The sequence below is a fragment of the Urocampus carinirostris genome, chromosome 10, assembly GCF_059441175.1.
Source record: "Urocampus carinirostris isolate Australia breed hairy pipefish chromosome 10, RoL_Ucar_1.0, whole genome shotgun sequence".
Taxonomy (NCBI): Eukaryota; Metazoa; Chordata; class Actinopteri; order Syngnathiformes; family Syngnathidae; genus Urocampus; species Urocampus carinirostris.
Genome location: NC_142358.1, coordinates 2,836,332 through 2,860,914, shown reverse-complemented (window position 1 = coordinate 2,860,914; position 24,583 = coordinate 2,836,332). Strand labels below are relative to the sequence as shown.

At 41.3% G+C, this 24,583-nt stretch overlaps 1 protein-coding gene across 2 annotated transcripts; it reads left to right on the top strand.

Moving 5' to 3' along the window:
- The first annotated feature begins 2,386 nt into the window (after positions 1-2,386).
- On the top strand, positions 2,387-17,343 carry LOC148357494 (C-type lectin domain family 4 member E-like). 2 transcript variants are annotated; one of them, XM_088346401.1, is made up of 6 exons: positions 2,387-2,510; positions 5,314-5,392; positions 10,136-10,275; positions 10,346-10,458; positions 11,946-12,082; positions 17,122-17,343. In XM_088346401.1, exons 2-6 carry the CDS (start codon positions 5,332-5,334, stop codon positions 17,187-17,189), a joined length of 519 nt encoding a protein of 172 aa, XP_088202527.1. In that variant the 5' UTR covers positions 2,387-2,510; positions 5,314-5,331; the 3' UTR covers positions 17,190-17,343. The 2 variants fall into 2 exon arrangements, with proteins under 2 accessions (XP_088202527.1, XP_088202528.1); XM_088346402.1 differs by having other exon boundaries at positions 2,423-2,510; positions 5,317-5,392.
- Positions 17,344-24,583: the final 7,240 nt, after the last annotated feature.

The following is a 24,583-nucleotide window of genomic DNA, read 5'->3' as shown; positions in this document are numbered from 1 at the left end:
ATCTTCAGTGACAGACTGCTCTCACAGTCTTGCTCCACAGACGGACTGAGGAGATCGTTTCTTCCTCATGCTATGAGGCTCTTTAACTCCACCTGGGGGAGTAAAAGTCCACATTAAACCACACCAAACATTTGCATATTACCATATTTTTATTACAGTGTGTATTTTATGTAGTAATATTTAAATACTCTATATCAACACGTTTCATTGAGTCTTTATGTATTATATTCCTTTATCTATCCATCTATCTATCCATCTATCTATCTATCTATCTATTTATCTATCTATCTATCTATCTATTATGTCATTTATGTTTTATTGTTTGCTTGTAATTGTCATAATTAGTGACATAAAACTCATTTATTTATTCCATTCCATTGTATTTAATTCCATTCTGTTTGATCATAGTCTATTTTTTGTCCATTCATTTTGTTCTATTCTATTTCTATTGCTTTGTATTCTTAATCAATTAGAACAACCATACACGACTAGATTATCGCCCACATTGAGAACAGACTTAAGAAAATATAAAAATGCTCTGTGAGGAAATTAAAAGGATGTCTACTGCATTTTATTCTATTTGATTTTATTCGGTTCTATTCTAGAGTAGTTTTTTTTAACATTTACCCATACTATTTTTTTTCTTGTTTTTGTGTTCCTGTTTTGTACTCAAATTTAAAGGTTTAACAAAAATGTTATGTCATGAAATGCAAATTATGAGTTCTGCAGGACATTCTAATCGATTCATGTTCTATTCTTTATTTTGCTATTGTCACGTCTGGCGCGGTTGCCATGGCGCCCTGTTGGTCCCAGCCAGGTGGCGCCGGTGTTCATGGGCGGGGCCAACTGGGCGCCGAGGCATTTGACTGATAGCTTCTTGGATTACTTAAGCGAGTTCCTTTGAACTGTGCTTTGCTGGAGCTTTTGTTATACTTGTTAAACTTTGGCGAGACTTCTGTGAGATTTCTGCAAGTTCTGTTTAATTCTGAGAAATGCCTAGCCTGTAAATCTGCCTGCGTCTGATCCTGTTTTGTTTCTGGTCTGGTCTGTTTGTTTTTTGAAAACTTTTCTTTTGTGTGGATTCCTAATCCACTCCTGCGACCATCGATCCCCGGATCGATTGTGCGCCCTCCTCATCCTCCCCCAATAAATTGTGAGTACGTCTACGCGAATGGGTCCTTATTTCCTGTTTCCCGCTCCGCTCTGTGACAGAACGCTCCAGCCAAACGTGGACCCAGCGTGTGCTCACACCGGTGCGGATTGGGGAGAGCTGGATGCTCCCTGCGCTCTCCAGCAGTTGGATCAGACGGAGGGCGCCGTCTGGCGATCGCCCAGTGAGGTCAACGCCCTTCAACTGCAGGTCGAGCAAACTCAACCCGTCTGTCAGTCAGACTCCCCTGCTCCTCGTCACTCCGATTCGTCTGCCCGCCACTCCGATTCGTCTGCCCGTCACTCCGATTCATCTGCCCGCCACTCCGATTCGTCCGCCTGCCACTCCGACTCTTCGACTCGCCCGTCTGACTCGGCCGACTCTCCTGCAACGCCCGATCTGTCTGAGGTTCCCGTCTGCTTGCCTGTCCGCCTGTCAGACTCGTCCGTCTGTCAGCCTGCCATGCCTGTCGACCTGTCTACCTGCCTGATTCACCCGTCCGCCTGTCTGATTCTTCTACTCGCCAGTCCGACTCGTCTGCTCGCCACTCCGATTCGTCTGTTTCCCGCTCTGCTCCATGACAGCTATTTCTATTATGTTTTGCTTTCTGTTTGATTGTATTTTTCATAATACATATTCTATTCTTTGCTTCGGCTCAAAAGTTCAACAGGAATGTAATGGAATGAAATGAATATTATGACTTCTGCATTTTATTCCATTTGATTCAATTCGGTTTTATTCTAGTTGTTTTTGATATATGTTTGGCCAATCTATTCTTGTTTTCTTTTTTTTTCCAATTTTCCATTCCATTCAATTGTCTACTTAAATTTGAAGGTTTAACAAAAATGCACGTGATGAAATGGAAAGTATGTCTACAGCATTATATTCAATTTGATTTGGTTCGATTTTGTTATTTTTTTCTCGTATTTCCTTCATATGATTATTTTTATTTTATTTTACTCAGGCTTAAAAGTTTAACAAAAATGTAAAAAAAATATTTCTATTCAATTTGGGCTGGGGGTGACGATGGTCTACTAAAAATGGTAAAGAAAATACAAAATGGAAAAAAAGGAACAAGCCTAGTTGTGGAGCCAGAATCAGATTTAACCACAATCCAATTTCCTCAAAGACTGAGATGAGTAATTTACAGTCAGACGCAAAACTCATCACTTGCATCACAAAATTTACGGATCACGATTGCAAAAATCATCAGTTACGTAAAAAGAATGCCTTATTAATCATCCCCCCTTTCAAATTTTCTGTGGGAGCACGGCCAATTTAGTATAAAAATGGACAGCATTTTGGACAAGAATCCGTCCTTGCAGAAATTGTCATAATTCAACTTGAGCCTGAAATTAAGGTAAGCAGCCAGATTTATTTCTTCTTTTATCCAAGCTTTTGATATTGTTACTCATAAATATTGGAGGGATACTTTACAGATTCTGCAAAACAAATAGATATGTTATATTTGATAGAAATTAAACTTTTTTGTCAAGAACTTTTCAGGCAATAAATTAACATTCAAAGTGCTGTATAAAAACATGCAGTGTATAATAAAAAATAAAATAATTATAATCATTAACAACAAATGACACAATCCATGCTGTATTATATATTTACATCTGATTTAAAATGAAATACCTTTTATTTTAAGTGTTTTCCTTTTTATTTTTAACTTAACTTTAATTATACAAACCTTGAAAACATATCTTGTGACTTTTTTCTTCTGCTGCTGCTACGAAATGAAACTGAAAATATATACTGTCACACAAAACTGTGAAAATGTATGCCTTGTGAACCCCATATACTTATTTGGGGTGTTAATTGTTATTACAATTTTTTTCATTGTTTTATTGTTACAATGCACGATTCTTTCCGATTCACCAATATTGCACTATTGTTTCAAGTTAGGCCCGTCTGTAACCATTATGTTGTAAATTTTATCGGCGGCGAGTAGTTACCGCGGCACAGTTCTATGGTCATGGGATCAAATACAGCTACCAACCTTCCTGTGTGCGGTTTGCATGTTCTCCCCGTGCTTGCGTGGGTTTCCTCCGAGCAACTCTGGTTTCCCCTCACGTTTCAAAAACTTGCATTTCAGGTAAATTGGCTGGTCCAAACTGTCCCTAGGTGTGAATGAGAGACTGACTTGTCTGTCCCTGTGTGCCCTGCAACTGGCTGGCAACCAGTTTAGGGTGTCCCCCTGGCTCCATCACCTTTCTGCAGATAATGGATGTATATATATATATATACATATATATATATATATATATAAATATATATATATACCATATATATATATATATATATATACCATATATATATATATATATATATATATATATATATATATATATACCATATATATACCATATATATACCATATATATACCATATATATACACCATATATATACTGGACTGTCTCAGAAAATTAGAATATTGTGATAAAGTTCTTTATTTTCTGTAATGCAATTAAAAAAACAAAAATGTCATACATTCTGGATTCATTACACATCAACTGAACTATTTCAAGCCTTTTATTATTTGAATATTGCTGAGTTTGGCTTACAGCTGAAAAAAACTCAAAAATCCTATCTCAAAATATTAGAATACTTCCTCAGACCAAGTAAAAAAATAATTTTATAACAGCAAAACTAAATCAAACATTTGAAAATGTCCATTGATGCACTCAGTACTTGGTTGGGAATCCTTTTGCACGGATTACTGCATCAATCCGGCGTGGCATGGAGGCAATCAGCCTGTGGCATTGCTGAGGTGTTATTGATGCCCAGGATGCTTCGATAGCGGCCTTCAGCTCATTTGCATTTGTAGGTCTGGTGTCTTTCATCTTCTTCTTAACTATACCCCACAAATTCTCGATGGGGTTCAGGTCAGGGGAATTAGCAGGCCAATCAAGGACAGTGATGCCATGGTCAGTGCACCAGTTACTGGTGGTTTTGGCACTGTGGGCAGGTGCCAGATCATGCTGGAAAATGAAATCCTCATCTCCATAGAGCTTTTCAGCAGATGGAAGCATGTAGTGCTCTAAAATCTCTTGGTACACAGTTGCATTTACTCTGGACTTGATGAAACACCGTGGACCAACACCAGCAGCTGACATGGCTCCCCAAACCATTGCTGACTGTGGGAACTTCACACTGGATTTCAAGCAACTTGTATTTTCTACAGCCTTTCTTCAGACTCTGGCGCCTTGACTCCCAAATGAAATTCAAAACTTGCTTTCGTCTGAAAAGAGGACTTTGGACCACTCTGCAACTGTCCAGTGCTTCTTCTCCATAGCCCAAGTCAGACGCTTCTTCCGTTGTCTTGAGTTCAGAAGTGGCTTGACCATGGGAATACGGCTATTGTAGCCCATTTCCCGGACACGTCTGTGAACTGTGGCTTTTGATACCTGGACTCCAGCTTCAGCCCACTGTCTTTGAAGCTCCCCCAAATTCTGGAAGCGGCTCTTCTTCACAATTTTGTTAAGGCTGCGGTCATCTCTCTTGGTTGTGCAGCGTTTCCGGCCACATTTTTCCCTTCCAACAGACTTTTTGTGGATATGCTTTGAAACTGCACTCTGTGAACAGCCTGCTCTTTGAGAATTTTCCTTTTGTGTCTTACCCTCCTGATGGAGGGTATCAATGATGGTCCTATGGACAGCAGTCTTCCCCATACTTGTGATTTAGTTTACTGAACCAAGCTGAGTGTTTTTAAGGCTCAGGAAACCCTCGCAAGGTGTTTCAAGTTAATTAGATGATTTAGGTGATTAGTTGAATAACCTACTTGTATACTTTTTCATGATATTCTAATATTTTGAGATAGGATTTTTGAGTTTTCTTAAGCTGTAAGCCAAATTCAGCAATATTCAAATAATAAAAGGCTTGAAATAGTTCAGTTGATGTGTAATGAATCCAGAATGTATGAAATTTTTGTTTTTTTAATTGCATTACAGAAAATAAAGAACTTTATCACAATATTCTAATTTTCTGAGACAGTCCAGTATATACCATATATATACCGTATATATATATATATATATATATATATATATATATATATTAAATCACCTGTTTTGTTTATTCTCCCTGGGTGGGACTTATTTGTGCAACTACTTTAAGAAAAAGATTGAAAATTATTTGTTTTTGGTTTTATTTCCAGAAGAATTGCAATCCAAACATGGGGGCCACATTCACAGAGACTCTAGTCATTGCCTTTGGCCTCTTTTGGACTTGCGCAGGTAAGAAAAATACAAGCAAAGCAATGACCTGTTATTATATAGCGACTCCTAATGGTGTAAAAATAAATAATTCGTCTAAATAAAACTGCATTGATTTGAATGATAATTGAAAAACAAATATACTATCTCAGAAAATGTATTTTTTTCACCACTTGCAGGTTTTCAAAATGTATAATTATATTATACATGTTATTTATTGTTTCCTGCTTTAGGCACTCATATAATCACTTGGTTGTAGGCTATGGCATGTAATTGTTAGCCACACCTGATTCGTCCTTCAGTTTCACTCGTTTTCCACAAATGATGTCGCTTAGCTCCGAGATTCAGGCTTCTGCCACTTTTTTCCCACTATTTTCTTCTCTAGCCACTCATGTTAGCTACTTGGCTGCAGACTATGGATTGCCGTTGGCTGCTATTGTTGTTGTAAGCCACTCCTGCTTCATCCTTCAGTGTCGCTCGCCTTCCACGTCACTGAGTCTTCTTAATTCAGGAACCTTGCAATTTTCCCCACTGTTTCCTTCTGTAGCCACCCATGCAACCACTTGGATGGAGACTATGGCTCGCCACTAGCTACTATTATTATAGTTAGCTGCTCCATTCAAATAAAGATTGCTTCGTCCTTGAATGTCACTTGCCATTTTAGGAGCTTCTTTTGCCCGCCTCTAAGGCAGGGGTGTCCAACATGGTGCCTGCAGGTGCAAAGTAGCCCTTAAGACCATGTGAGTAGCCTACGGACGAGTTCTCAAGATATTACATTGGTCATTGTGATTTTCTTAAATATTGGATTCCTAACTGGCATTAGGTTTAGTGGTTGATTGAGCCTTTTTTAATATCTAATAATTACAACCAGGTAATAACATAGTAACCACATCGTCATTAGATGATAAGTTGTCATTTTAGAAATGCTTATCAAACTGGAAGCCATTTGCGCTATTCAGTTATAAAAAAGTAGCTCTCAGCTCCAAGGTTTCACTGCTACCAGTTCTAACCAACTCCAGCTTTTGTCTCTTTTAAGCCGCTCTTAATGTAGCTCACAAGGAATACAACTTGTCCTGTTGATGGCTGAAATTCTGAAAATATTGAAGTCGGCTTAATAATCTTGCCATGTGGTATTCAGGCTTTGGTGATGTGTCTTCTGTCAATGCACTCACTTCAGCTACATTCAAAGTGACAACCAGAGGTGGGTAACCAAAATGTTCTCAAGTAAAAGTACTGTTACTTCAGAATAATATGACTTAAGTAGAAATAAAAAGTAGTCATGTGAAATAATAATACATGAATAAAAGTCAAGTCAAGTCATTTTTATTTGTATAGCCCTTAATCACAAAGAGTCTCAAAGGGCTTCACAGGTTATTACACAGACATTTTTTTTCAGACTATTATTACATCATCCCCTGATCTGGAACCAACATGAGGGCAAGGAAAAACTCAAAAAACCTCAACATGAGGAAAATGAATAAACCTTGAGAAGGGACCGCACATGTGGTATCCCCCTTCCAGGATTACCAGACAGCAAAGGATGTTGCAATCACAAATAATACACAGATATTGTCCACGAAAAGTATAGGTTATTCATATGCTATAGAGTAGAAGTGAGTTTTAAGCTTAGATTTAAACATTTCCACTGAGGTTGCAGATCGGATCTCAGGGGGAAGAGCATTCCACAGCACCGGTGCCCGGATGGAAAACGCTCTCGAACCAGCGGAACGCTTTTTGGCTCTTGGGATCACCAAAAGACCGGCACTCTCAGAACGAAGGCTTCGGACCAAAACATAGGGGGAAATCAGATCTGAAAGATATGAGGGAGCAAGTCCATATATGATTTTGTATAATACTAAGAGAACCTTAAAATCACATCTTAGGCTAACAGGGAGCCAATGCAGGTTAGCCAAAATCGGGGTGATGTGATAGGACTTTTTTGTCCTAGTTAAAAGCCTCGCTGCGGCATTTTGTACCAACTGAAGACTCTTGATTCTGGACTCGGGAGACCGAAGAGTAGTGCATTACAGTAATCGAGAACGGAGGTAACAAATGCGTGAATTATAATCTCCGCATCTGACTGAAACAGTATAGGACGAATTTTAGCAATGTTACGAAGATGGAAAAAAAGCGGTTCTAGTAATTTTCTTCACGTGTTTGAAAGGGCAGATCGGGGTCAAATATGACACCTAAATTTTTAACTGAGTCACTATGTGTGATGTGACATGTGTCAATGTTCACAGCAGTTTTTGAGAATAAGTCGCGGCATTGAGATGAACCAATAACTAACATTTCGGTCTTTTCAGAGTTAAGACGCAAGAAATTGAGTGACATCCACTCTTTTACCTCAGTGAGGCAGGCCTCCATATTTCCACAATCTAGTGTGTCAGATTTCTCCAACGGAAGATATAGTTGAGTGTCATCTGCGTAGCAGTGGAAACTAATATTATACTTGCGAATAATATCACCTAATGGAAGCATGTAAATGCTGAAACGAAGGGGGCCAAGCACTGAACCCTGCGGAACACCACAGGTAACACTAAAGGGCTCAGATGTCAATTTGCCATATTTAAAACAGTGCGTCCTATCTGAGAGGTAGGATCTGAACCATGAGAGGACGGTTCCTGAGAGACCAATCCATTTGTCCAACCGTTCTAATAAGATATTGTGGTCCACTGTGTCAAAAGCAGCACTAAGGTCCAGCAGCAGCATAAGTGATGAAGCGCCAGAGTCCATTGCCAGTAGGAGGTCATTGGTTACCTTAATCAGAGCTGTCTTAGTAGAGTGGTTAGCCCTGAATCCTGATTGCATTGATTCAAAAAGATTGTTCTCGGATATGAAATCATTCAGCTGCTGTGACACTATTCTTTCAAGTACTTTAGAAAGAAACAGTAGGTTGGACACAGGTCTATAATTACATAAGCTTTCTGGATCAAGGTTGGGTCGTTTCAGTGTGGGTTTAATAACAGCGGACTTAAAAGCCGCTCGAACTACTCCTGAGAAGAGTGATATGTTTATAATATTTAGAACTGAAGGTCCAAGGTCGCCAAAAAGACCTTTAATAAGAGAACCTGGAAGCGGGTCGATCTGGCAATTCGTCGGTTCGGCCGTATTCACCACCTGTTTAAGATTATCAAGTGACAGTTCACTGAAACGGGACAAATTCCCTGGACAGCCACCATGTCGTGCATCTATAGATTTCAGCCCTTTAGTATGTGTTTTATTAATACTGTCTTTAGCAATTTCTTCCTGTATGCATTCAATCTTCTTAGTAAAAAAGACCGTTAAGTCATGGGCTGCATAGGTGGAACTATCTGCGATAGTCTGTTGCCTTGTAAGCGATGCTACAGTGTCGAAAAGGACTTTGGGATTGTTCTTTTGTGACGCAATCACCTTCGAAGGGTAGGCTGATTTTGCTGAGACAAGGGCCGCTTTATACTTTAATAAGCTGTCACACCAGGTTTGATGGAAAACCTCAAGCTTAGTAGCGCGCCATTTTCTTTCAGATTTCCTGCATTCTTGTTTAAGGGATCTAGTTTCATCAGTAAACCAAGGCGGTGCGTCTTTTAGGTCGTGATTTAAGCCGTATGGGCACTACTGAATCAAGGACACTAGCAAAGGGTAGCCTTAAACTCATTCATGAGTGAGTCGATAAAGCCTGTGTATGAAGGAAAGGACGCAACTGCTCCTGAAAGAAGATCGGAGAGCTCAGAAACTGTGCTAGTGCTTATATTGCGTCTGCTAAATCCTTCAGCTTTTTTAGTACTACATTTAGCTAGCACCTCGAATGTAACTAAATAATGATCCGAGATAACGGTAGTATACGGTAACACCGTCATGTTTGAGATTAAATATAATGTGTTCCCATCTTTATGAGTTGGCAAATAAATAAGTATTTGGTGAAAAACCTATTAAAGTACTGAGAAACTCTGGAAATATTATTTATTGATTTTATTTTAAACAAACATTCAATCAGATCATCAACGACCATCCAATCAACAATAAATTGAATGTAATTAAAAATACATAAAAATAATCAAAGTAAATGTAAGTACTTTTACAAACACTAAAATAATATAGGTGTAAATCAAAAAATAAATTAAGCACTAGTAGCATATTTAAAGCTACTCTATTGAATGAAGCCGTTTAACTTTGTTACAATATTAATGAATTACGGAAAGTTTAATTGTTATGTTTAAATTAAATAAAAGTAATTGAGGAATGCATTTTTAATGTCTTTTTTATTTGGAGGATTGGAAAAACAACAACAAAGGTGCCTAATGTACCCCTTACTTGGGCGACAAAAAGAGGGCAAACAATGCAGCATGCATTTATAAAAAAATGAAATAGCAACCTTTTGAAAAGGTAGGGTACATAAAATTGTGTTAATACAGATTAAGGTTGATAAAAATATACTCACATAAAAGTATAAAGAAGTGACTTAAAATACTCCCAGAATTTAAAAAAATGCCTCAAAACGTACTCAAGTAAATGTAACGGAGTAAACGTAACTTGTAAATACCCACTTCTGGTGACAACAACTTAACCAGCACTGGACATCGTTTGGATATTGGATTTTGGGCTAAATCTGGCCCAGTCCAATTAAGATTTAGTCCAAAAATTGCTTTGTGTTCAATGTACTTTTAAGCATTTTTTGTCATTTGGGTAAAATAATGTATTCATGGATTTTACGGGCCAAAAGAAAAAGGCATAAATGTCTTGAACAACATTTTCGGGGCTTTTATGTTGTCATTTTTCCTACAGCGGTATGTCCAGCGGGCTGGTACGAGCACAACTCCCACTGTTACCACTTTTCCACTGATTTGCTCTCCTGGGATGGTGCCCTACTCACTTGCTCCTTAAAGGGTGGAAACCTGGCTAGCATTTGGAGCCAATCGGAGCAGGTGACATCTTTATCATTTTTTTTTCCGTCGCACAAAAAAATATATATATTTTTTCTGTTGTCTGCTGCAGTCCTTCCTGGAAACACGAGTGAGACGAGAGACTCACTGGATCGGCCTGTCGCGTAAAAGTCCAACAGGCGCTTGGATGTGGTCGGACGGACGGCCTTACATTGCATCTCAGGCGTGAGTGGCTTTGCAAGAATAAAAAAACTTTCTCATTTTTTATCACTAGAAAAGTATATACGGACATTCCTGAGTTTTCGCGAATAATGGGAACAAGAACCACGTGCAAAAAAGTGGAAATCCGTGAAGTAGCGTTGCACCATCATTACCGACTGAGGGTATAGGACTGTAACAAAATAACAACTATAGATCTACGAATAATAACACAACACAAATTAGCAGTTAGAGAAGTTTGGACCCGTTGTTGGCAAGATACAGGGTCCGCAGCAGTGGCTTCGGAGGGTTGTTTGTGTAGCGGTTAGCAGTAGGCTGGACTAGCAGCACCGCTCTGGCCTTCTCCCAGACTCCGCCCAAGTCGCTTCTGGTACCCAATAATAATCCACAAAGCACCCACTGGTGATCAGCATTTCTTTGCGTTCTTCTGACTTTCCTTAGAGGTTGATTTAATTGTTGAATTTATTTTCAATGTAACAAGCCGCTAAAACCTAGCGGCTGTTATCCTTCCCTTCCTTGATTTTGATTCGGATAAGTTTACTGGGCATGCCCGGCTGACTGACAGCATACAGCAGCCTATCACAGCCACGCACACAGTCACATCAGCCTATCACGGCCGCGCACACAGACAGTCACACCCTCTCACCGCAGAGTCCTCTCCCTAATCTGTCACCGGCTGAACACAATGCACAATAAAATTATATTAAAGACAACACAGAAAAAAATCGATTTATTTAAAAATACGGAAAGGAGTGAACCAGAATTGAACAAACTGCAAAGTAGCGAGGGGTCTCTGTATTGTAATACCCTGTTTATCACGATTAAAGTAGACCACAACCCACAGTGACATGCAAACATCTGCAAAGTAGCACCACCCCCACATTTTTAACATGATGGCCCCCGGTTGCAGCAATGAGCAACTGGGGATGTTGGATTGTAGCCGCACAGGTGCTGTATATTTTAAGCAAAAAGAACTTAAAAAAAAGCCACCACGCATGACACAGCATAAAATAATGGAGCTGCCACGTACGACACAAATTTGCTCTCGCTGCCCCTGCTCTCAGCAATAGTCGACTGGGGATAAGGGATCTCAGCCACAACCACGCAGTTTAGTTTAGGCAGGCCAGAATGGCATGCCTCCTGACAAAAGTGCCTTCCGCCAGTCTTTACTTAAAGCAATATGGTATTGTAGATAATAGAACGCGACCACACGAGTACAGTTCAATTTAGGCTGAAATAATACAAAAAAGTGTACTCTGCCAGTTCCTGCTCACAACAATATGCGATTAGGGATAATGGATCACGGTATTACAGTATATACTCCTCTGCTGGCTGCGGCTGCATCGGCTCGCTACAACGGGTCAGGTGTATCGACATTTCGTTCTGTGTACATTGTTACAAAGAATGACAATACAAAGGAAATTATTATTTATTATTTTATACATACATATTTGCAGTAAAGTATACAGATAAAAATGTGTATATTTTTGAAGGTTCTGGGCCTACGGCGAGCCAAACAATGCCAGAGGTGCTAACGAAAACTGCGTTCAAATGAGAGGAAACTACAATGGGCGCTGGAACGACGACATGTGCACCCTAAAATTCCGATACATCTGCAAGAGCTCCATGCGTGAGTTATTTTCCAACTATTAGTCTTTATTCAATCTAAAAATCGTTTTAATTTTATTGCATTATTGTATTTCAAAAAATATTCTATTCCAGCACATCTTACATTATTACATTACGTTATTTATTTAATTATTTATTGTAATTAATATTTGTGTTTTATTTATTTAAAATACAAAAGATAAAAAATATATATATAAAAAATTCCAGCACACCTTTTTTATTTATTGTTTTAACTATTCTTTTTTAATTTTATTTTTTTTTTATGGAAGAATGCACATTATTTATTCAATTATCCATCCATCCATCCATCCATTGTCTTCCGCTTATCCAAGGTCGGGTCGCGGGGGCAGCAGCGTTAAAAGGGAAGCCCAGACGTCCCTATCCCCAGCCACCTCCTCCAGCTCATCCGACGGGACACCGAGGCGTTCCCAAGCCAGCCGAGAGACATAGTCTCTCCAACGTGTCCTGGGCCGCCCCCGGGGCCTCCTGCCGGTGGGACATGCCCGGAACACCTCCCGAGGGAGGCGTCCAGGAGGCATCCTTATTCGATGCCCGAGCCATCTCAACTGGCTCCTCTCAACGCGGAGGAGCAGTGGCTCTACACCGAGTTCCTCCCGGATGACTGAGCTTCTCACCCTATCTCTAAGGGAGAACCCAGCCACCCTGCGGAGGAAACTCATTTCAGCCACTTGTATCCGGGATCGAGTTCTTTCGGTCATGACCCAAAGTTCATGACCATAGGTGAGGGTAGGAACGTAGATCGACTGGTAGATCGAGAGCTTTGCCTTTCGGCTCAGCTCCCTCTTCACCACGACAGACCGGTACAGGGTCCGAATGACGGCAGACGCTGCACCGACCCGTCTGTCGATCTCCCGTTCCATCCTACCCTCACTCGTGAACAAGACCCCAAGATACTTGAACTCCTCCACTTGGGGCAAGACCTCCTCCCCGACCCGGAGGGAGCATACCACCCTTTTCCGACTGAGAACCATGGCCTCGGACTTGGAGGTGCTGATCCCCATCCCGGCCGCTTCACACTCGGCTGCGAATCGCTCCAGCGAGAGCTGAAGATCACGGCCTGAGGAAGCCAACAGCACCACGTCATCTGCAAAAAGCAGTGACGCAATGCTGAGGCCCCCAAACCGGACTCCATCCCCGCCAAGGCTGCGCCTAGAAATTCTGTCCATAAAAGTTATGAACAGAATCGGTGACAAAGGGCAGCCCTGGCGGAGCCCAACCCTCACCGGGAACGAATCCGACTTAGTGCCGGCAATGCGGACCAGACTCTGGCACCGGGCATACAGGGACCGCACAGCCCGGATAAGACTGTGCGGTACCCCATACTCCCGAAGCACCCCCCACAGGGCCTCCCGAGGAACACGGTCGAATGCCTTCTCCAAGTCCACAAAACACATGTAGACCGGACAGGCAAACTCCCATGCACCCTCAAAGACCCTGAAGAGTGTATAGAGCTGGTCCAGTGTTCCACGGCCAGGACGAAAACCACACTGTTCCTCCTGAATCCGAGATTCGACTTCCTGGCGGACCCTCCTCTCCAGTACCCCTGAATAGACCTTACCAGGGAGGCTGAGAAGTGTGATTCCCCTGTAGTTGGAACACACTCTTCGGTCCCCCTTCTTAAAGACGGGAACCAACACCCCAGTCTGCCAGTCCAGAGGCACTGTCCCCGATGTCCACGCGATGTTGCAGAGGCGCGTCAACCATGACACGCCCACATCATCCAGAGCCTTAATGAAGTCCGGGCGGATCTCATCGACCCCTGCCACCGAGGAGTTTTTTGACAACCTCGGTGACTTCAACCCCAGTGATACGAGAGCCCAACCCAGAGTCCTCAGGCTCTGCTTCCCCAGAGGAAGACGTGCCGGTGGCATTGAGGAGGTCTTCGAAGTACTCCGCCCACCGATTCACAACGTCCCGGGTCGAGGTCAGCAGCGCCCCATCGGCACTATACACAGTGTCGATGGCACACCGCTTCCCCCCCCTAAGACGTCGGATGGTGGACCAGAATTTCCTCGAAGCCGTTCGGAAGTCGGCTTCCATGGCCTCGCCAAACTCCTCCCATGCCCGAGTTTTTGCCTCGGCAACCGCCAAAGCCGCATTCCGCTTGGCCAGCCGATACCTGCCAGCTGCTTCCAGAGTACCACAGGCCAGGAAGGCCCGATAAGACTCCTTCTTCAGCTTAACGGCATCCCTCACCGCCGGTGACCACCAACGGGTCTGAGGGTTGCCGCCGCGGCAGGCACCGACTACCTTGCGGACACAGCTCCGGTCAGCCGCCTCGACAATGGAGGCGCGGAACATGGTCCATTCGGACTCAATGTCCCCCGCCTCCCTCGGGACATGGGCGAAGTTCTGCCGGAGGTGTGAATTGAAACTTCTTCTGACAGGAGATTCTGCCAGCCGTTCCCAACAGACCCTCACAACACGCTTGGGTCTGCCGGGTCGGGCCGGCATCTTCCCCCACCATCGAAGCCAACTCACCACCAGGTGGTGATCAGTTGACAGCTCCGCCCCTCTCTTCACCCGAGTGTCCAGAACATGCGGCCGCAGGTCCGACGAAACGATGACAAAGTCGATCATCGAACTACGGCCTAGGGTGTCCTGGTGCCAAGTGCACATATGGACACCCTTATGTCTGAACATGGTGTTCATTATGGATAGACCGTGACGAGCACAGAAGTCCAATAACGAAACACCACTCGGGTTCAGGTCAGGGGGGCCGTTCTTCCCAATCACGCCCCTCCAGGTCTCACTGTCATTGCCCACGTGAGCGTTGAAGTCTCCCAGCAGTACGAGGGAGTCCCCAGGGGGCGCGCTCTCAAGCACACCCTCTAAGGACCCCAAGAAGGGTGGGTACTCCGAACTGCTATTTGGTGCATAAGCACAAACAACAGTCAGGACCCGTCCCCCCACCCGAAGGCGGAGGGAGGCTACCCTCTCGTCTACCGGGGTGAACCCCAACGTACAGGCGCCGAGCCGTGGAGCAATTAATATGCCCACAACGGCTCTGCGCCTCTCACCACGGGCAACTCCAGAGTGGAAGAGAGTCCAACCCCTCTCGAGAGGACTGGTACCAGAGCCCAAGCCGTGCGTAGAGGTGAGTCCGACTATATCTAGTCGGAATTTCTCAACCTCACGCACCAACTCGGGCTCCTTCCCTGCCAGAGAGGTAACGTTCCATGTCCCAAAAGCCAGTTTCTGTAGCCGGGGATCGTCGCGCCAAGGACCCCTCCCTTGGCTGCTACCCAGCTCTCTGCGCACCCGACCCCTTTGGCCCCTCCTACAGGTGGTGAGCCCATGGGAAGAGGGCCCCACGTCGTCCCTTCGGGCTGTGCCCGGCCGGCCCCCGTGGGTAAGGGTCCGGCTACCAGGCGCTCGCCAGCGGACCCCACCTCCAGGCCTGGCTCCAGAAGGGGGCCCCGGTAACCCGCGTCCGGGCGAGGGAAATCGAGGACCAAAGTTTTGTCTCATCATTAGAGATCTTCTGATCTGCGTTTTGTCTGGCCACTCACCTAGGACCTGTTTGCCATGGGTGACCCTACCAGGGGCTTAAAGCCCCCGACAACATAGCTCCTAGGATCATTGTATCATCATATCATCATAGGATCATCATAGGACCAATTATTTATTATCTTAACATTGTATTGACATATGTATTTATTTATTATTGTATTTGTTTTAAGAATTATTTTCATTCTATTTTTATTAAAAAGATGAAAAAGAAAAAAGGAAAGTCGAGCACACCTTATTTTTCTGCTCATTTTAAAAATTTACATTTAACTTTATTATTTTATTCTAAATAAATCAACATTTACAACATTTTTAGAAGACTGGAAGGCCTCATTTGTTTATTCATTTATTTATTTCTTATTATAACTAAAAGTATAATTTGAAAATAAGTTTTTTTCAGCACACTTTATTGACTAATTGTGTTTTAACTATTTTTTTTCTTTTGTTTGATTTTTTATTTCATCTTTAAAAAAATTGAAAAAATAATTCCATCACACCAGACATACGTATTAATTTATTATTACTTTATGTATTCAGTTATTTATTCATTTAATTAATTATTTTAGAATAGAATAGAACGAAATTGGACGTAGCACTCCAGTATCACATTTAACTGTGAGGATAAAAGTAAACAAAGAAGATAAAGGTCATAATTTACACAATATTTACACAAGAAAGTGTGGGCATGTAGGATGTTACATACAGTTTTAGGATCGTATTAGTGCAATATCGGTAGTGCAAAAATAGGCAACATTTAAGTACTACTATTAAAAGTATTATTATTTTTATTTATTTTACTTTCACACGTTTTAAAACCTAGAATAGATAATTAATTTTGCTTTTGGAATAATTACTTTTGCAATAGTTGTTTTATTAGATTGGATTTTTATTTTTAAACATTCCAGGATATCTTTATTTATTTATTTAATTAGAAAATAATAAATATTCTCTTTGAATCCCACTTTATTCATTTTCTTTTATTGTTTGAATTATAATTTCGTTTCAAAACCTAGAATAGATAATTAATTTTGCTTTTGGAATAATTACTTTTGCAATAGTTGTTTTATTAGATTGGATTTTTATTTTTAAACATTCCAGGATATCTTTATTTATTTATTTAATTAGAAAATAATAAATATTCTCTTTAAATCCCACTTTATTCATTTTCTTTTATTGTTTGAATTATAATTTCGTTTCAAAACCTAGAATAGATAATTAATTTTGCTTTTGGAATAATTACTTTTGCAATAGTTGTTTTATTAGATAGGATTTTTATTTTTAAACATTCCAGGATATCTTTATTTATTTATTTAATTAGAAAATAATAAATATTCTCTTTAAATCCCACTTTATTCATTTTCTTTAATTGTTTGAATTATAATTTGTTATAACTTTAATGTTAATGTATTTTTTTCTTTTTCTTTTTTAAGTCCATCAAATAATATTGATTTGTGCTCACGATGCACTCATGAACCATCCTTACCTACTTCCTTTTTTTCTTTTTTGAAGCTTATGGAGCCCGGGCCAGGCTGATCGAACCGGACATAACTTCTACCGAAGCTGAAGAAGCTCAATAGTCAGCTAGCGTCAAATGCACCATAAAAATGCATTCAAGTTTCTCGAACAATGATTTAACACATTTTTCAAAAATGCTTCTCAATATTATAATTATTGGGGCCAAAATACAATATATAGCATCAGTTTAAGACTACTCTATGTGGAATTTTACTAGCCAAGAAGAAACAAGAATGGATGCTTTTATGGTTATTTTTTGTCTAACATTCCTCTTAGGTTCTTGATTTTTTTATTCTTCTGCAAATTATTCAATAAAATCATTAAGAAAAAAGTGTTGTTGTGGTGTGGTGTGCAAGACAGAAAACTGTCTTTTCAATTTGAGGAGTATAATAACATGTTTTTTATCCCCTTCTTTTCGACATTTCCATACTATATGACATCAGCAACAACTTATGTAACGGGTGTAGTAATAACTTTTGTTTTATTGAAATTCCTGCTGAAATATGTGTATAGTTTTTGGTAAATGTCCTGCAATGATGAGTCCAACAGTGCCATCTGCTGGTATGGGGTGGGGTTTGGTTTTGGCTTCTGACATGTGACCGGGAGGCGGGGTTTGTTGGCAGTCTTACCAGAGAGAACTGCAATGGTAAGACACATCTTTTGGTGCTCCACAAAAGAAGTTAATTTTAAACATTATAACCCCAGCTGACAAATCTCTCAACATGCACAGTAATGTGATTGATATTGTCAAGCTGTTTAGGTTTATTTTTGTTTTGTTTCTGTTTTACTAAATTATGAATTCCCCTTGCAGAGATCAAAGAGATCAAAGCCAGCAGAAAAGCTAATGTTGTGACTCATCCATTTGCAGGTAACTTGTACCCGTTTTTATACTCATTATTGTTTTTATTTCTATTTTCTCACATACATTAAAAAAGGATGATGTTGGTAAAAATTCAGACGAAATAAAAATATGTTGAATCCATTGTAAACGTTAAAAATCCACTATATGATCTCTTGTTAAAAGTATCTTGTTAAAATGTAAAGATGTTAAACTGTATTGTGATATTCTAAAATGTATTTTATGTAAAGTGAAAAGAAAGCTCTTTGATATGCTTTGTTGGCAGTCTTACCAGAGAGAACTGCAATGAGATCAAAGAGATCAAAGCCAGCAGAAAAGCTAATGTGACTCATCCATTTGCAGTAACTGTAATAAAAACCTCATCATCCAGTCCAGCGTGAATGCGGATCTTTGGTGGGACAAGTACACCGCAGTTACATTGGTGCCGTGACCCGTGACTTCTATCAAACTCTCCGAACCGAGGACTGTCCTACCTGCCACATCAGCTCACAGTATTTGAAATTTTGGTTACATGAACGTTATCGTTAAGCTCATTACCGTGCAGTGTCACAGTGATGCAGATGACTAAGTGTGCTACACAGTGACGTGTTACGCAGGCTGCTGATTAATTTTGTGATTTTGACTTATTTACATCTTTGAAACATGTTTAATCAGAGCACGAGGGACATTTCAGAGGGTGTAAATAAATTAAATAAATTGGCTGATAGCATTTTCTCACATATACAGTCACATATAGTAGCTCCTAGCACTGCTGCCACACAAGATGTAGCAAACAGATTGAGTCAGCCTAGTCATGTGTCAGATGGATCACAGGTACAGGTGGTTACGCAGAGAAAGGTTAAGGAACCACCGTCATTTATTGGGGATGGCTCAGACTCAATAAAAGTACATGAGTGGGAAGATCTAATGAGGACATTTATTAAAAAGAGTAATGTGAGGCTTGAAGAGCAAGCAGAGGAAATCCTTATGCATTTGAGAGGAAAAGCTAAAGATGTAGTTAGGTTTGGCATTAGAAACAGTACTATAGACGTCTATACCTGCCCTGACATGATTTTTAGTCTTCTCAGGAAACACTTTAGCTGTACCAAGTACTCTGCTGTCCCTTTAGCTGACTTTTATTCAACCTTGCCCAAAGACCAGGAAGACCCCTATGACTACTGGCTGAGACTAAACAGAGCAGCTGACCTTGCCTCTGACTGCTTGAGTGAGCAGGGCAAAACATTTGACAACCCTGAAATTGAGGTTACTCGCATGTTTATTAGGAACTGCCCTTGCAAAGAACTTGCACTCACTTACAGATCTAAAACCATCGATAAGTGGTCAGCATGTGAAGTACTAGAGGTGCTGAATGAATACCACGCTGAGAAGAGCTACAAAGCAGCTTCCCTACAACAACCTGCGAATAGAGCGCAAATTGCCGTACACAAAGCTGAGGTGAACCATGGTCCAACCCTCATGCACGAGCCACCTCAGACTTCGAGCCCACAGTATGTCCCTCTAACGGACGTTATTAGTATGTTGGAGAAAGTTCTGATACGTGTTACCTCAAACCAGTTTCAAGAGAGAAGGCGAGCTCCAACCAGGCGACCTGGAGACAGAATTAATGGTTTCACTGACAAGCCATGTATCATTTGCAAAGAAGTCGAACACAGTGCTCTCTCTCTCATTGCCGAGACAAAAACCTTTGCTTTCACTGCCATGCCCCAGGGCATTCTCGACGTGATTGCCCAGTGACGAAAGTTGTCCCACTGCCTCAGGGAAACTGACTGATCTGCGCTTAGGGGAGTGCAGATCAACTGAGTATACCTCCCACCACTAATGTGATGCCTGACATGCAAGATAATAAATCAATTTATGAGTTGTATAGCAACACGATACCTCCATCGAAGAAGCTGATCTTTCAGGGGTTTCAGAGAATAGCGGAGACTGACAAACTGTTTTACACACCTGTACTTGTGCAAGATGGCCCCACTTTCAGAGCGCTGTTAGACAGCGGGTCGATGGCTTGTACAGTAAGTGAGGACACTGCTAAGTCCCTGCTGCAGCAATTCCCTGATATGATGAGTTACACGGCCGATAACTATGTAATTGTGGACACCAAGTTTCTCCCAGAGACATGTACGACATTCACGTCACAGTTTACGGATGCCAAATGATAATGCCAGTAATGGTTGTGCCAGGCCAGACAGAACAGATGATCCTTGGCAGCAATGCCATCAAACATATTTTGACTCAATTGAAAAGCACTGACGGCTATTGGAGATTAGTTTCCACTCCTGACAACGGTCTGTCCGATAACCACAGTCTATTCCTGTCAATGCTTTCTAACACAGAGATATGGAGAGGTGATTGCATTCCAGACAAGGTAGGGACAGTGAAAATCAAGAGTTGAGTGACGCTGAATCCACGGACCGAGTACGTTATTTGGGGCAAGTTACCTGTGTCGGCCGGGATGTCAGCGGGCAGCACAGTGGTCGTTGAGCCAACCCAATCTAAGGCTAAGCCCAGACAAGTCCTTGTCGGACGAGTTGTTACTCCACTCTGGGGAGATGGATGGGTACCTGTTAAAATAATTAATCCTACGGACAGAGTTGTGGTGCTGAGAAGAAACAGAAAAATTGCAGATGTGTCCCCTTGCATCGCAGCGGAAGACCTGCCCAGTGCAGAGGAGGTCAAGTGCAACGTGCAGAGTGTACAGATCAAAGAGGTCAAACCCAGGTCAGAAGAGGGCATGCAGAGGTCAAGTGCAACATGCAGAGTGTACAGATCAAAGAGGTCAAGTGCAACGTGCAGAGTGTACAGATCAAAGAGGTCCAACCCAGGTCAGAAGAGGACATGATGCGTACATTGGAAGCTCTGGGACTGCAAGACATTGACCTGAAGTCATGCGAGGTTTCGCTGCAGTGTAAAGACAAGCTCCTTCATATCATCGAACAATTCGAGTCAATCTTTTCTCGCCATAAGATGGACTGTGGAGAGGCCAAAGAGTTCGTACATAGTATCCACCTTGTTGATGATAAGCCGTTCCGTCTACCCTACAGACGTATACCACCAAGTCAGTATGAAAAACTGAGGACGACTCTGAACGAGATGAAAGAGAAAGGAATTATTCAGAAGTCGACTAGCGACTATGCATCTGTGCTTGTTCTCATATGGAAGCGGGTTGGAGAACTAAGGGTATGTACTGATTTCAGAAAGCTTAATGCGAGAACCATAAAGGATGCCTACCCACTACCGCATCAAGCTGATGCTTTGGCCGCACTTGGGGGAAATGCCTTTTTCTCCACGATAGACCTGACGTCAGGCTACTACAATGTCCCCTTGCACCCTGATGACAAAAAGTACACGGCATTCTCATCACCCTTCGGGCTTCACAAGACAACCGGCTCCCTCAGGGACTTTGCAACAGCCCAGCAACATTTATGAGGATGATGATGTCGATATTCGGTGATCAGAATTTCATGAGCCTATTATGTTACCTCGACGATCTGATGGTGTTTGCCCCCACAGAGGAAGTTGCACTCCAACGCCTGCAGATGGTGTTTACTCGCCTCAAGGAATACAACCTCAAGCTCGCACCCAAAAAGTGTTTTTTCCTCAGACGGACTGTGAAATTTCTTGGGCATGTCATCAGTGAGGATGGAATTCGGACTGACCCCGAGAAGGTGAGAGCGATAAATGACGTACAAGTCGCTGACCTAATGGAGTCTGACGGCAAGACGCCATGCCCTAGTAAAATCAGATCTTTTCTAGGCATGGTGATGTATTACCAAAGCTTCATTGAAGCATGTTCTGCGAAGGCAAAACCTCTGTTCAGGCTCACATCAGAATCTGGTGCCCAGCATAAGCGCAAGAGAGCCCGCAAACTAGTGAGGAAAGGTCAAGTGAAGCTGACGCCTGCAGATTGGTCCGATGCATGCCAGAACGCATTTGAAACACTGAAGCACGACCTCGTGACAGGTGTCACTCTGGCCCACCCAGATTTTGATGCGCCGTTTATTCTGGCTGTCGACGCATCCTTTGATGGGATTGGAGCAGTCCTGTCACAGCTGCCACCTGGTGGAAAAGTAGCCAGACCAGTCGCCTTTGCAAGTAAAACGCTCTCTCGCTCCCAGCTCAACTACCCTGCACACAGGCTCGAATTTCTTGCCTTGAAATGGGCGGTATGTGATAAATTCAGCCATTGGTTGAAAGGAAGACACTTTACCACGTGGACCGACAATAACCCGCTGACATACATTTTGACCAAACCAAGACTTGATGCGTGTGAACAGCGGTGGGTAGCGAAGCTAGCTGCATACAATTTTGACCTGAAGTACATTCCCGGCCCAGAGAACATCATAGCCGACGCTCTGAGCCGTGAGCCATTTGTACGGTCATGTGTGGGTCATCGCCTTGTTACTGAGCCCTATACCTCACTGTTGGACCAGGTCAACGGAGTGAACAACAGTACTGTGCAAGAGGTGTTCAGAGTATCCAACAATTGTCACGCTGTTGTAGACGAGAGTGCTGAGACATCAGATGAGTCAGTGAAAAGGGCAGTTCCACCAGGCGCGAATGGTTCTGTGACATCAGAAGAAGTTGCACACGCGCTAACCACTGCGCCGTTGTGCTGCCCCTTCCCACATCATATAAGGTTTATAATGCCTTTAACACTCATGGCATGCAGGTACACTGTATTTCCATTTTCATGCTTTTTGTATTTTTAATCAAAGAGAAAACATTGAAAACTAAACACGAAACACAGGAGCTTGAATTTTCTCTGACACATTTTTTTAAAACTAGCTGGTGGCCCCGAAGCCCAAATAATACTTTTGCCCACAAACCACTGACAGGTGAGGATTTTGGGGAAACTGTTATAATAAATGAAGTGAAAATAATTAGACTGTATTGAAAAAATGGTCACCACTTTGACTGATTGAAAGCTCTAATTATGCCATATGAAATATTCACTTAGAATTTGTGTGTATACATACATACACACACACACACAAATATATATATATATATATATATATATATATATATATATATATATATATATATATATATATATATATATATATATATATATATATATATATATATATGTGTGTGTGTGTGTGTAACGGGTGTAATAATAACTTTTGTTTTATTGAAATTCCTGCTGAAATATGTGTATAGTTTTTGGTAAGTGTCCTGCAAGGATAAGTCCAACAGTGCCACCTGCTGGTATGGTGTAGGGTTTGGTTTTGGCTTCTGATATGTGACCGGGAGGCGGGGTTTGTTGGCAGTTTTGAGAGGGAACTGCTACTGGTAAGACACATCTTTTGGTGCTCCACAAAATAAGTTAATTTTAAACATTATAACCCCAGCTGACAAATCTCTTAACATGCACAATAATGTGATTGATGTTGTCAAGCTGTTTAGATTTATTTTCGTTTTGTTTCTGTTTTACTAAAATATTCACTCCCCTTGTAGAGATCAAAGAGATCAAAGCCAGCAGAAAAGCTAATGTAGTGACTCATTCATTTGCAGGTAAATTGTACCCATTTTTATACTCATTATTGTTCTTATTTATATTTTCCCATATGCATTAAAAAGGATGATGTTGGTTAAAATTCAGACTAAAGAAAAATATGTTGAATTCATTGTAAACATTAAAAATCCACTATACGATCTCTTGTTAAAAGTATCATGTTAAAATGGATGTACAAATGTATTTTATGTAAATGGCAAAGAAAGCTCTTTGATATGCTTTGGGCAGTTTTCAGAGGGAACTGTTACTGAGATCAAAGAGATCAAAGCCAGCAGAAAAGCTAATGTTGTGACTCATTCATTTGCAGTAACTGTAATAAAAACCTCATCATCCAGTCCAGCGTGAATGTGGATCTTTGGTGGGACAAGTACACCACGGTTACACACACACACATATATATATATATATATATATATATATATATATATATATATATATATATATATATATATATATATATATACACAGTTCATTTTGTTTTCTATATATTCAATTCAAGTTTTTATTGTCATATGCACAGTAAATAACCACGATTCCCTGCTAAATGAAATTCTTACTTTGTCACTTATATATAGTCACTTTTAGGACTCATACTGTCTTAAGGGGTACGGAATAGATAAATAAATTAAAAACTATATAAGTATAGATATGTCTGATGCAACAGAACATTTTGAGTGGTTAGAAATAAAACAATATTCATAAATGACTGTTATCATTAGGTGGCTGGGGATAGGGACGTCTGGGCTTCCCTTTTAACGCTGCTGCCCCCGCGACCCGACCTCGGATAAACGGAAGACAATGGATGGATGGATGCATGGACTGTTATCACCCTTGAAGTTCACGTCCAAATAATATACACTGACATGAATTGTGTGAGGTTTTGGTGAAATTGGAATATTATTGAAAAAAAAAGGGGACAACTATTTGACTAACTCAAAGCGTTAATTAGGCCTCATTGAATATTCACCTAGAAATTGTATGTAGTGATGTATATGCATTTCAGTTAGTTTACTTTGAAGGTACTTTTAGGACTTGTACTCCCCTAAGGGGCGGTTGGAATAAATAGACGAATAAGGGAA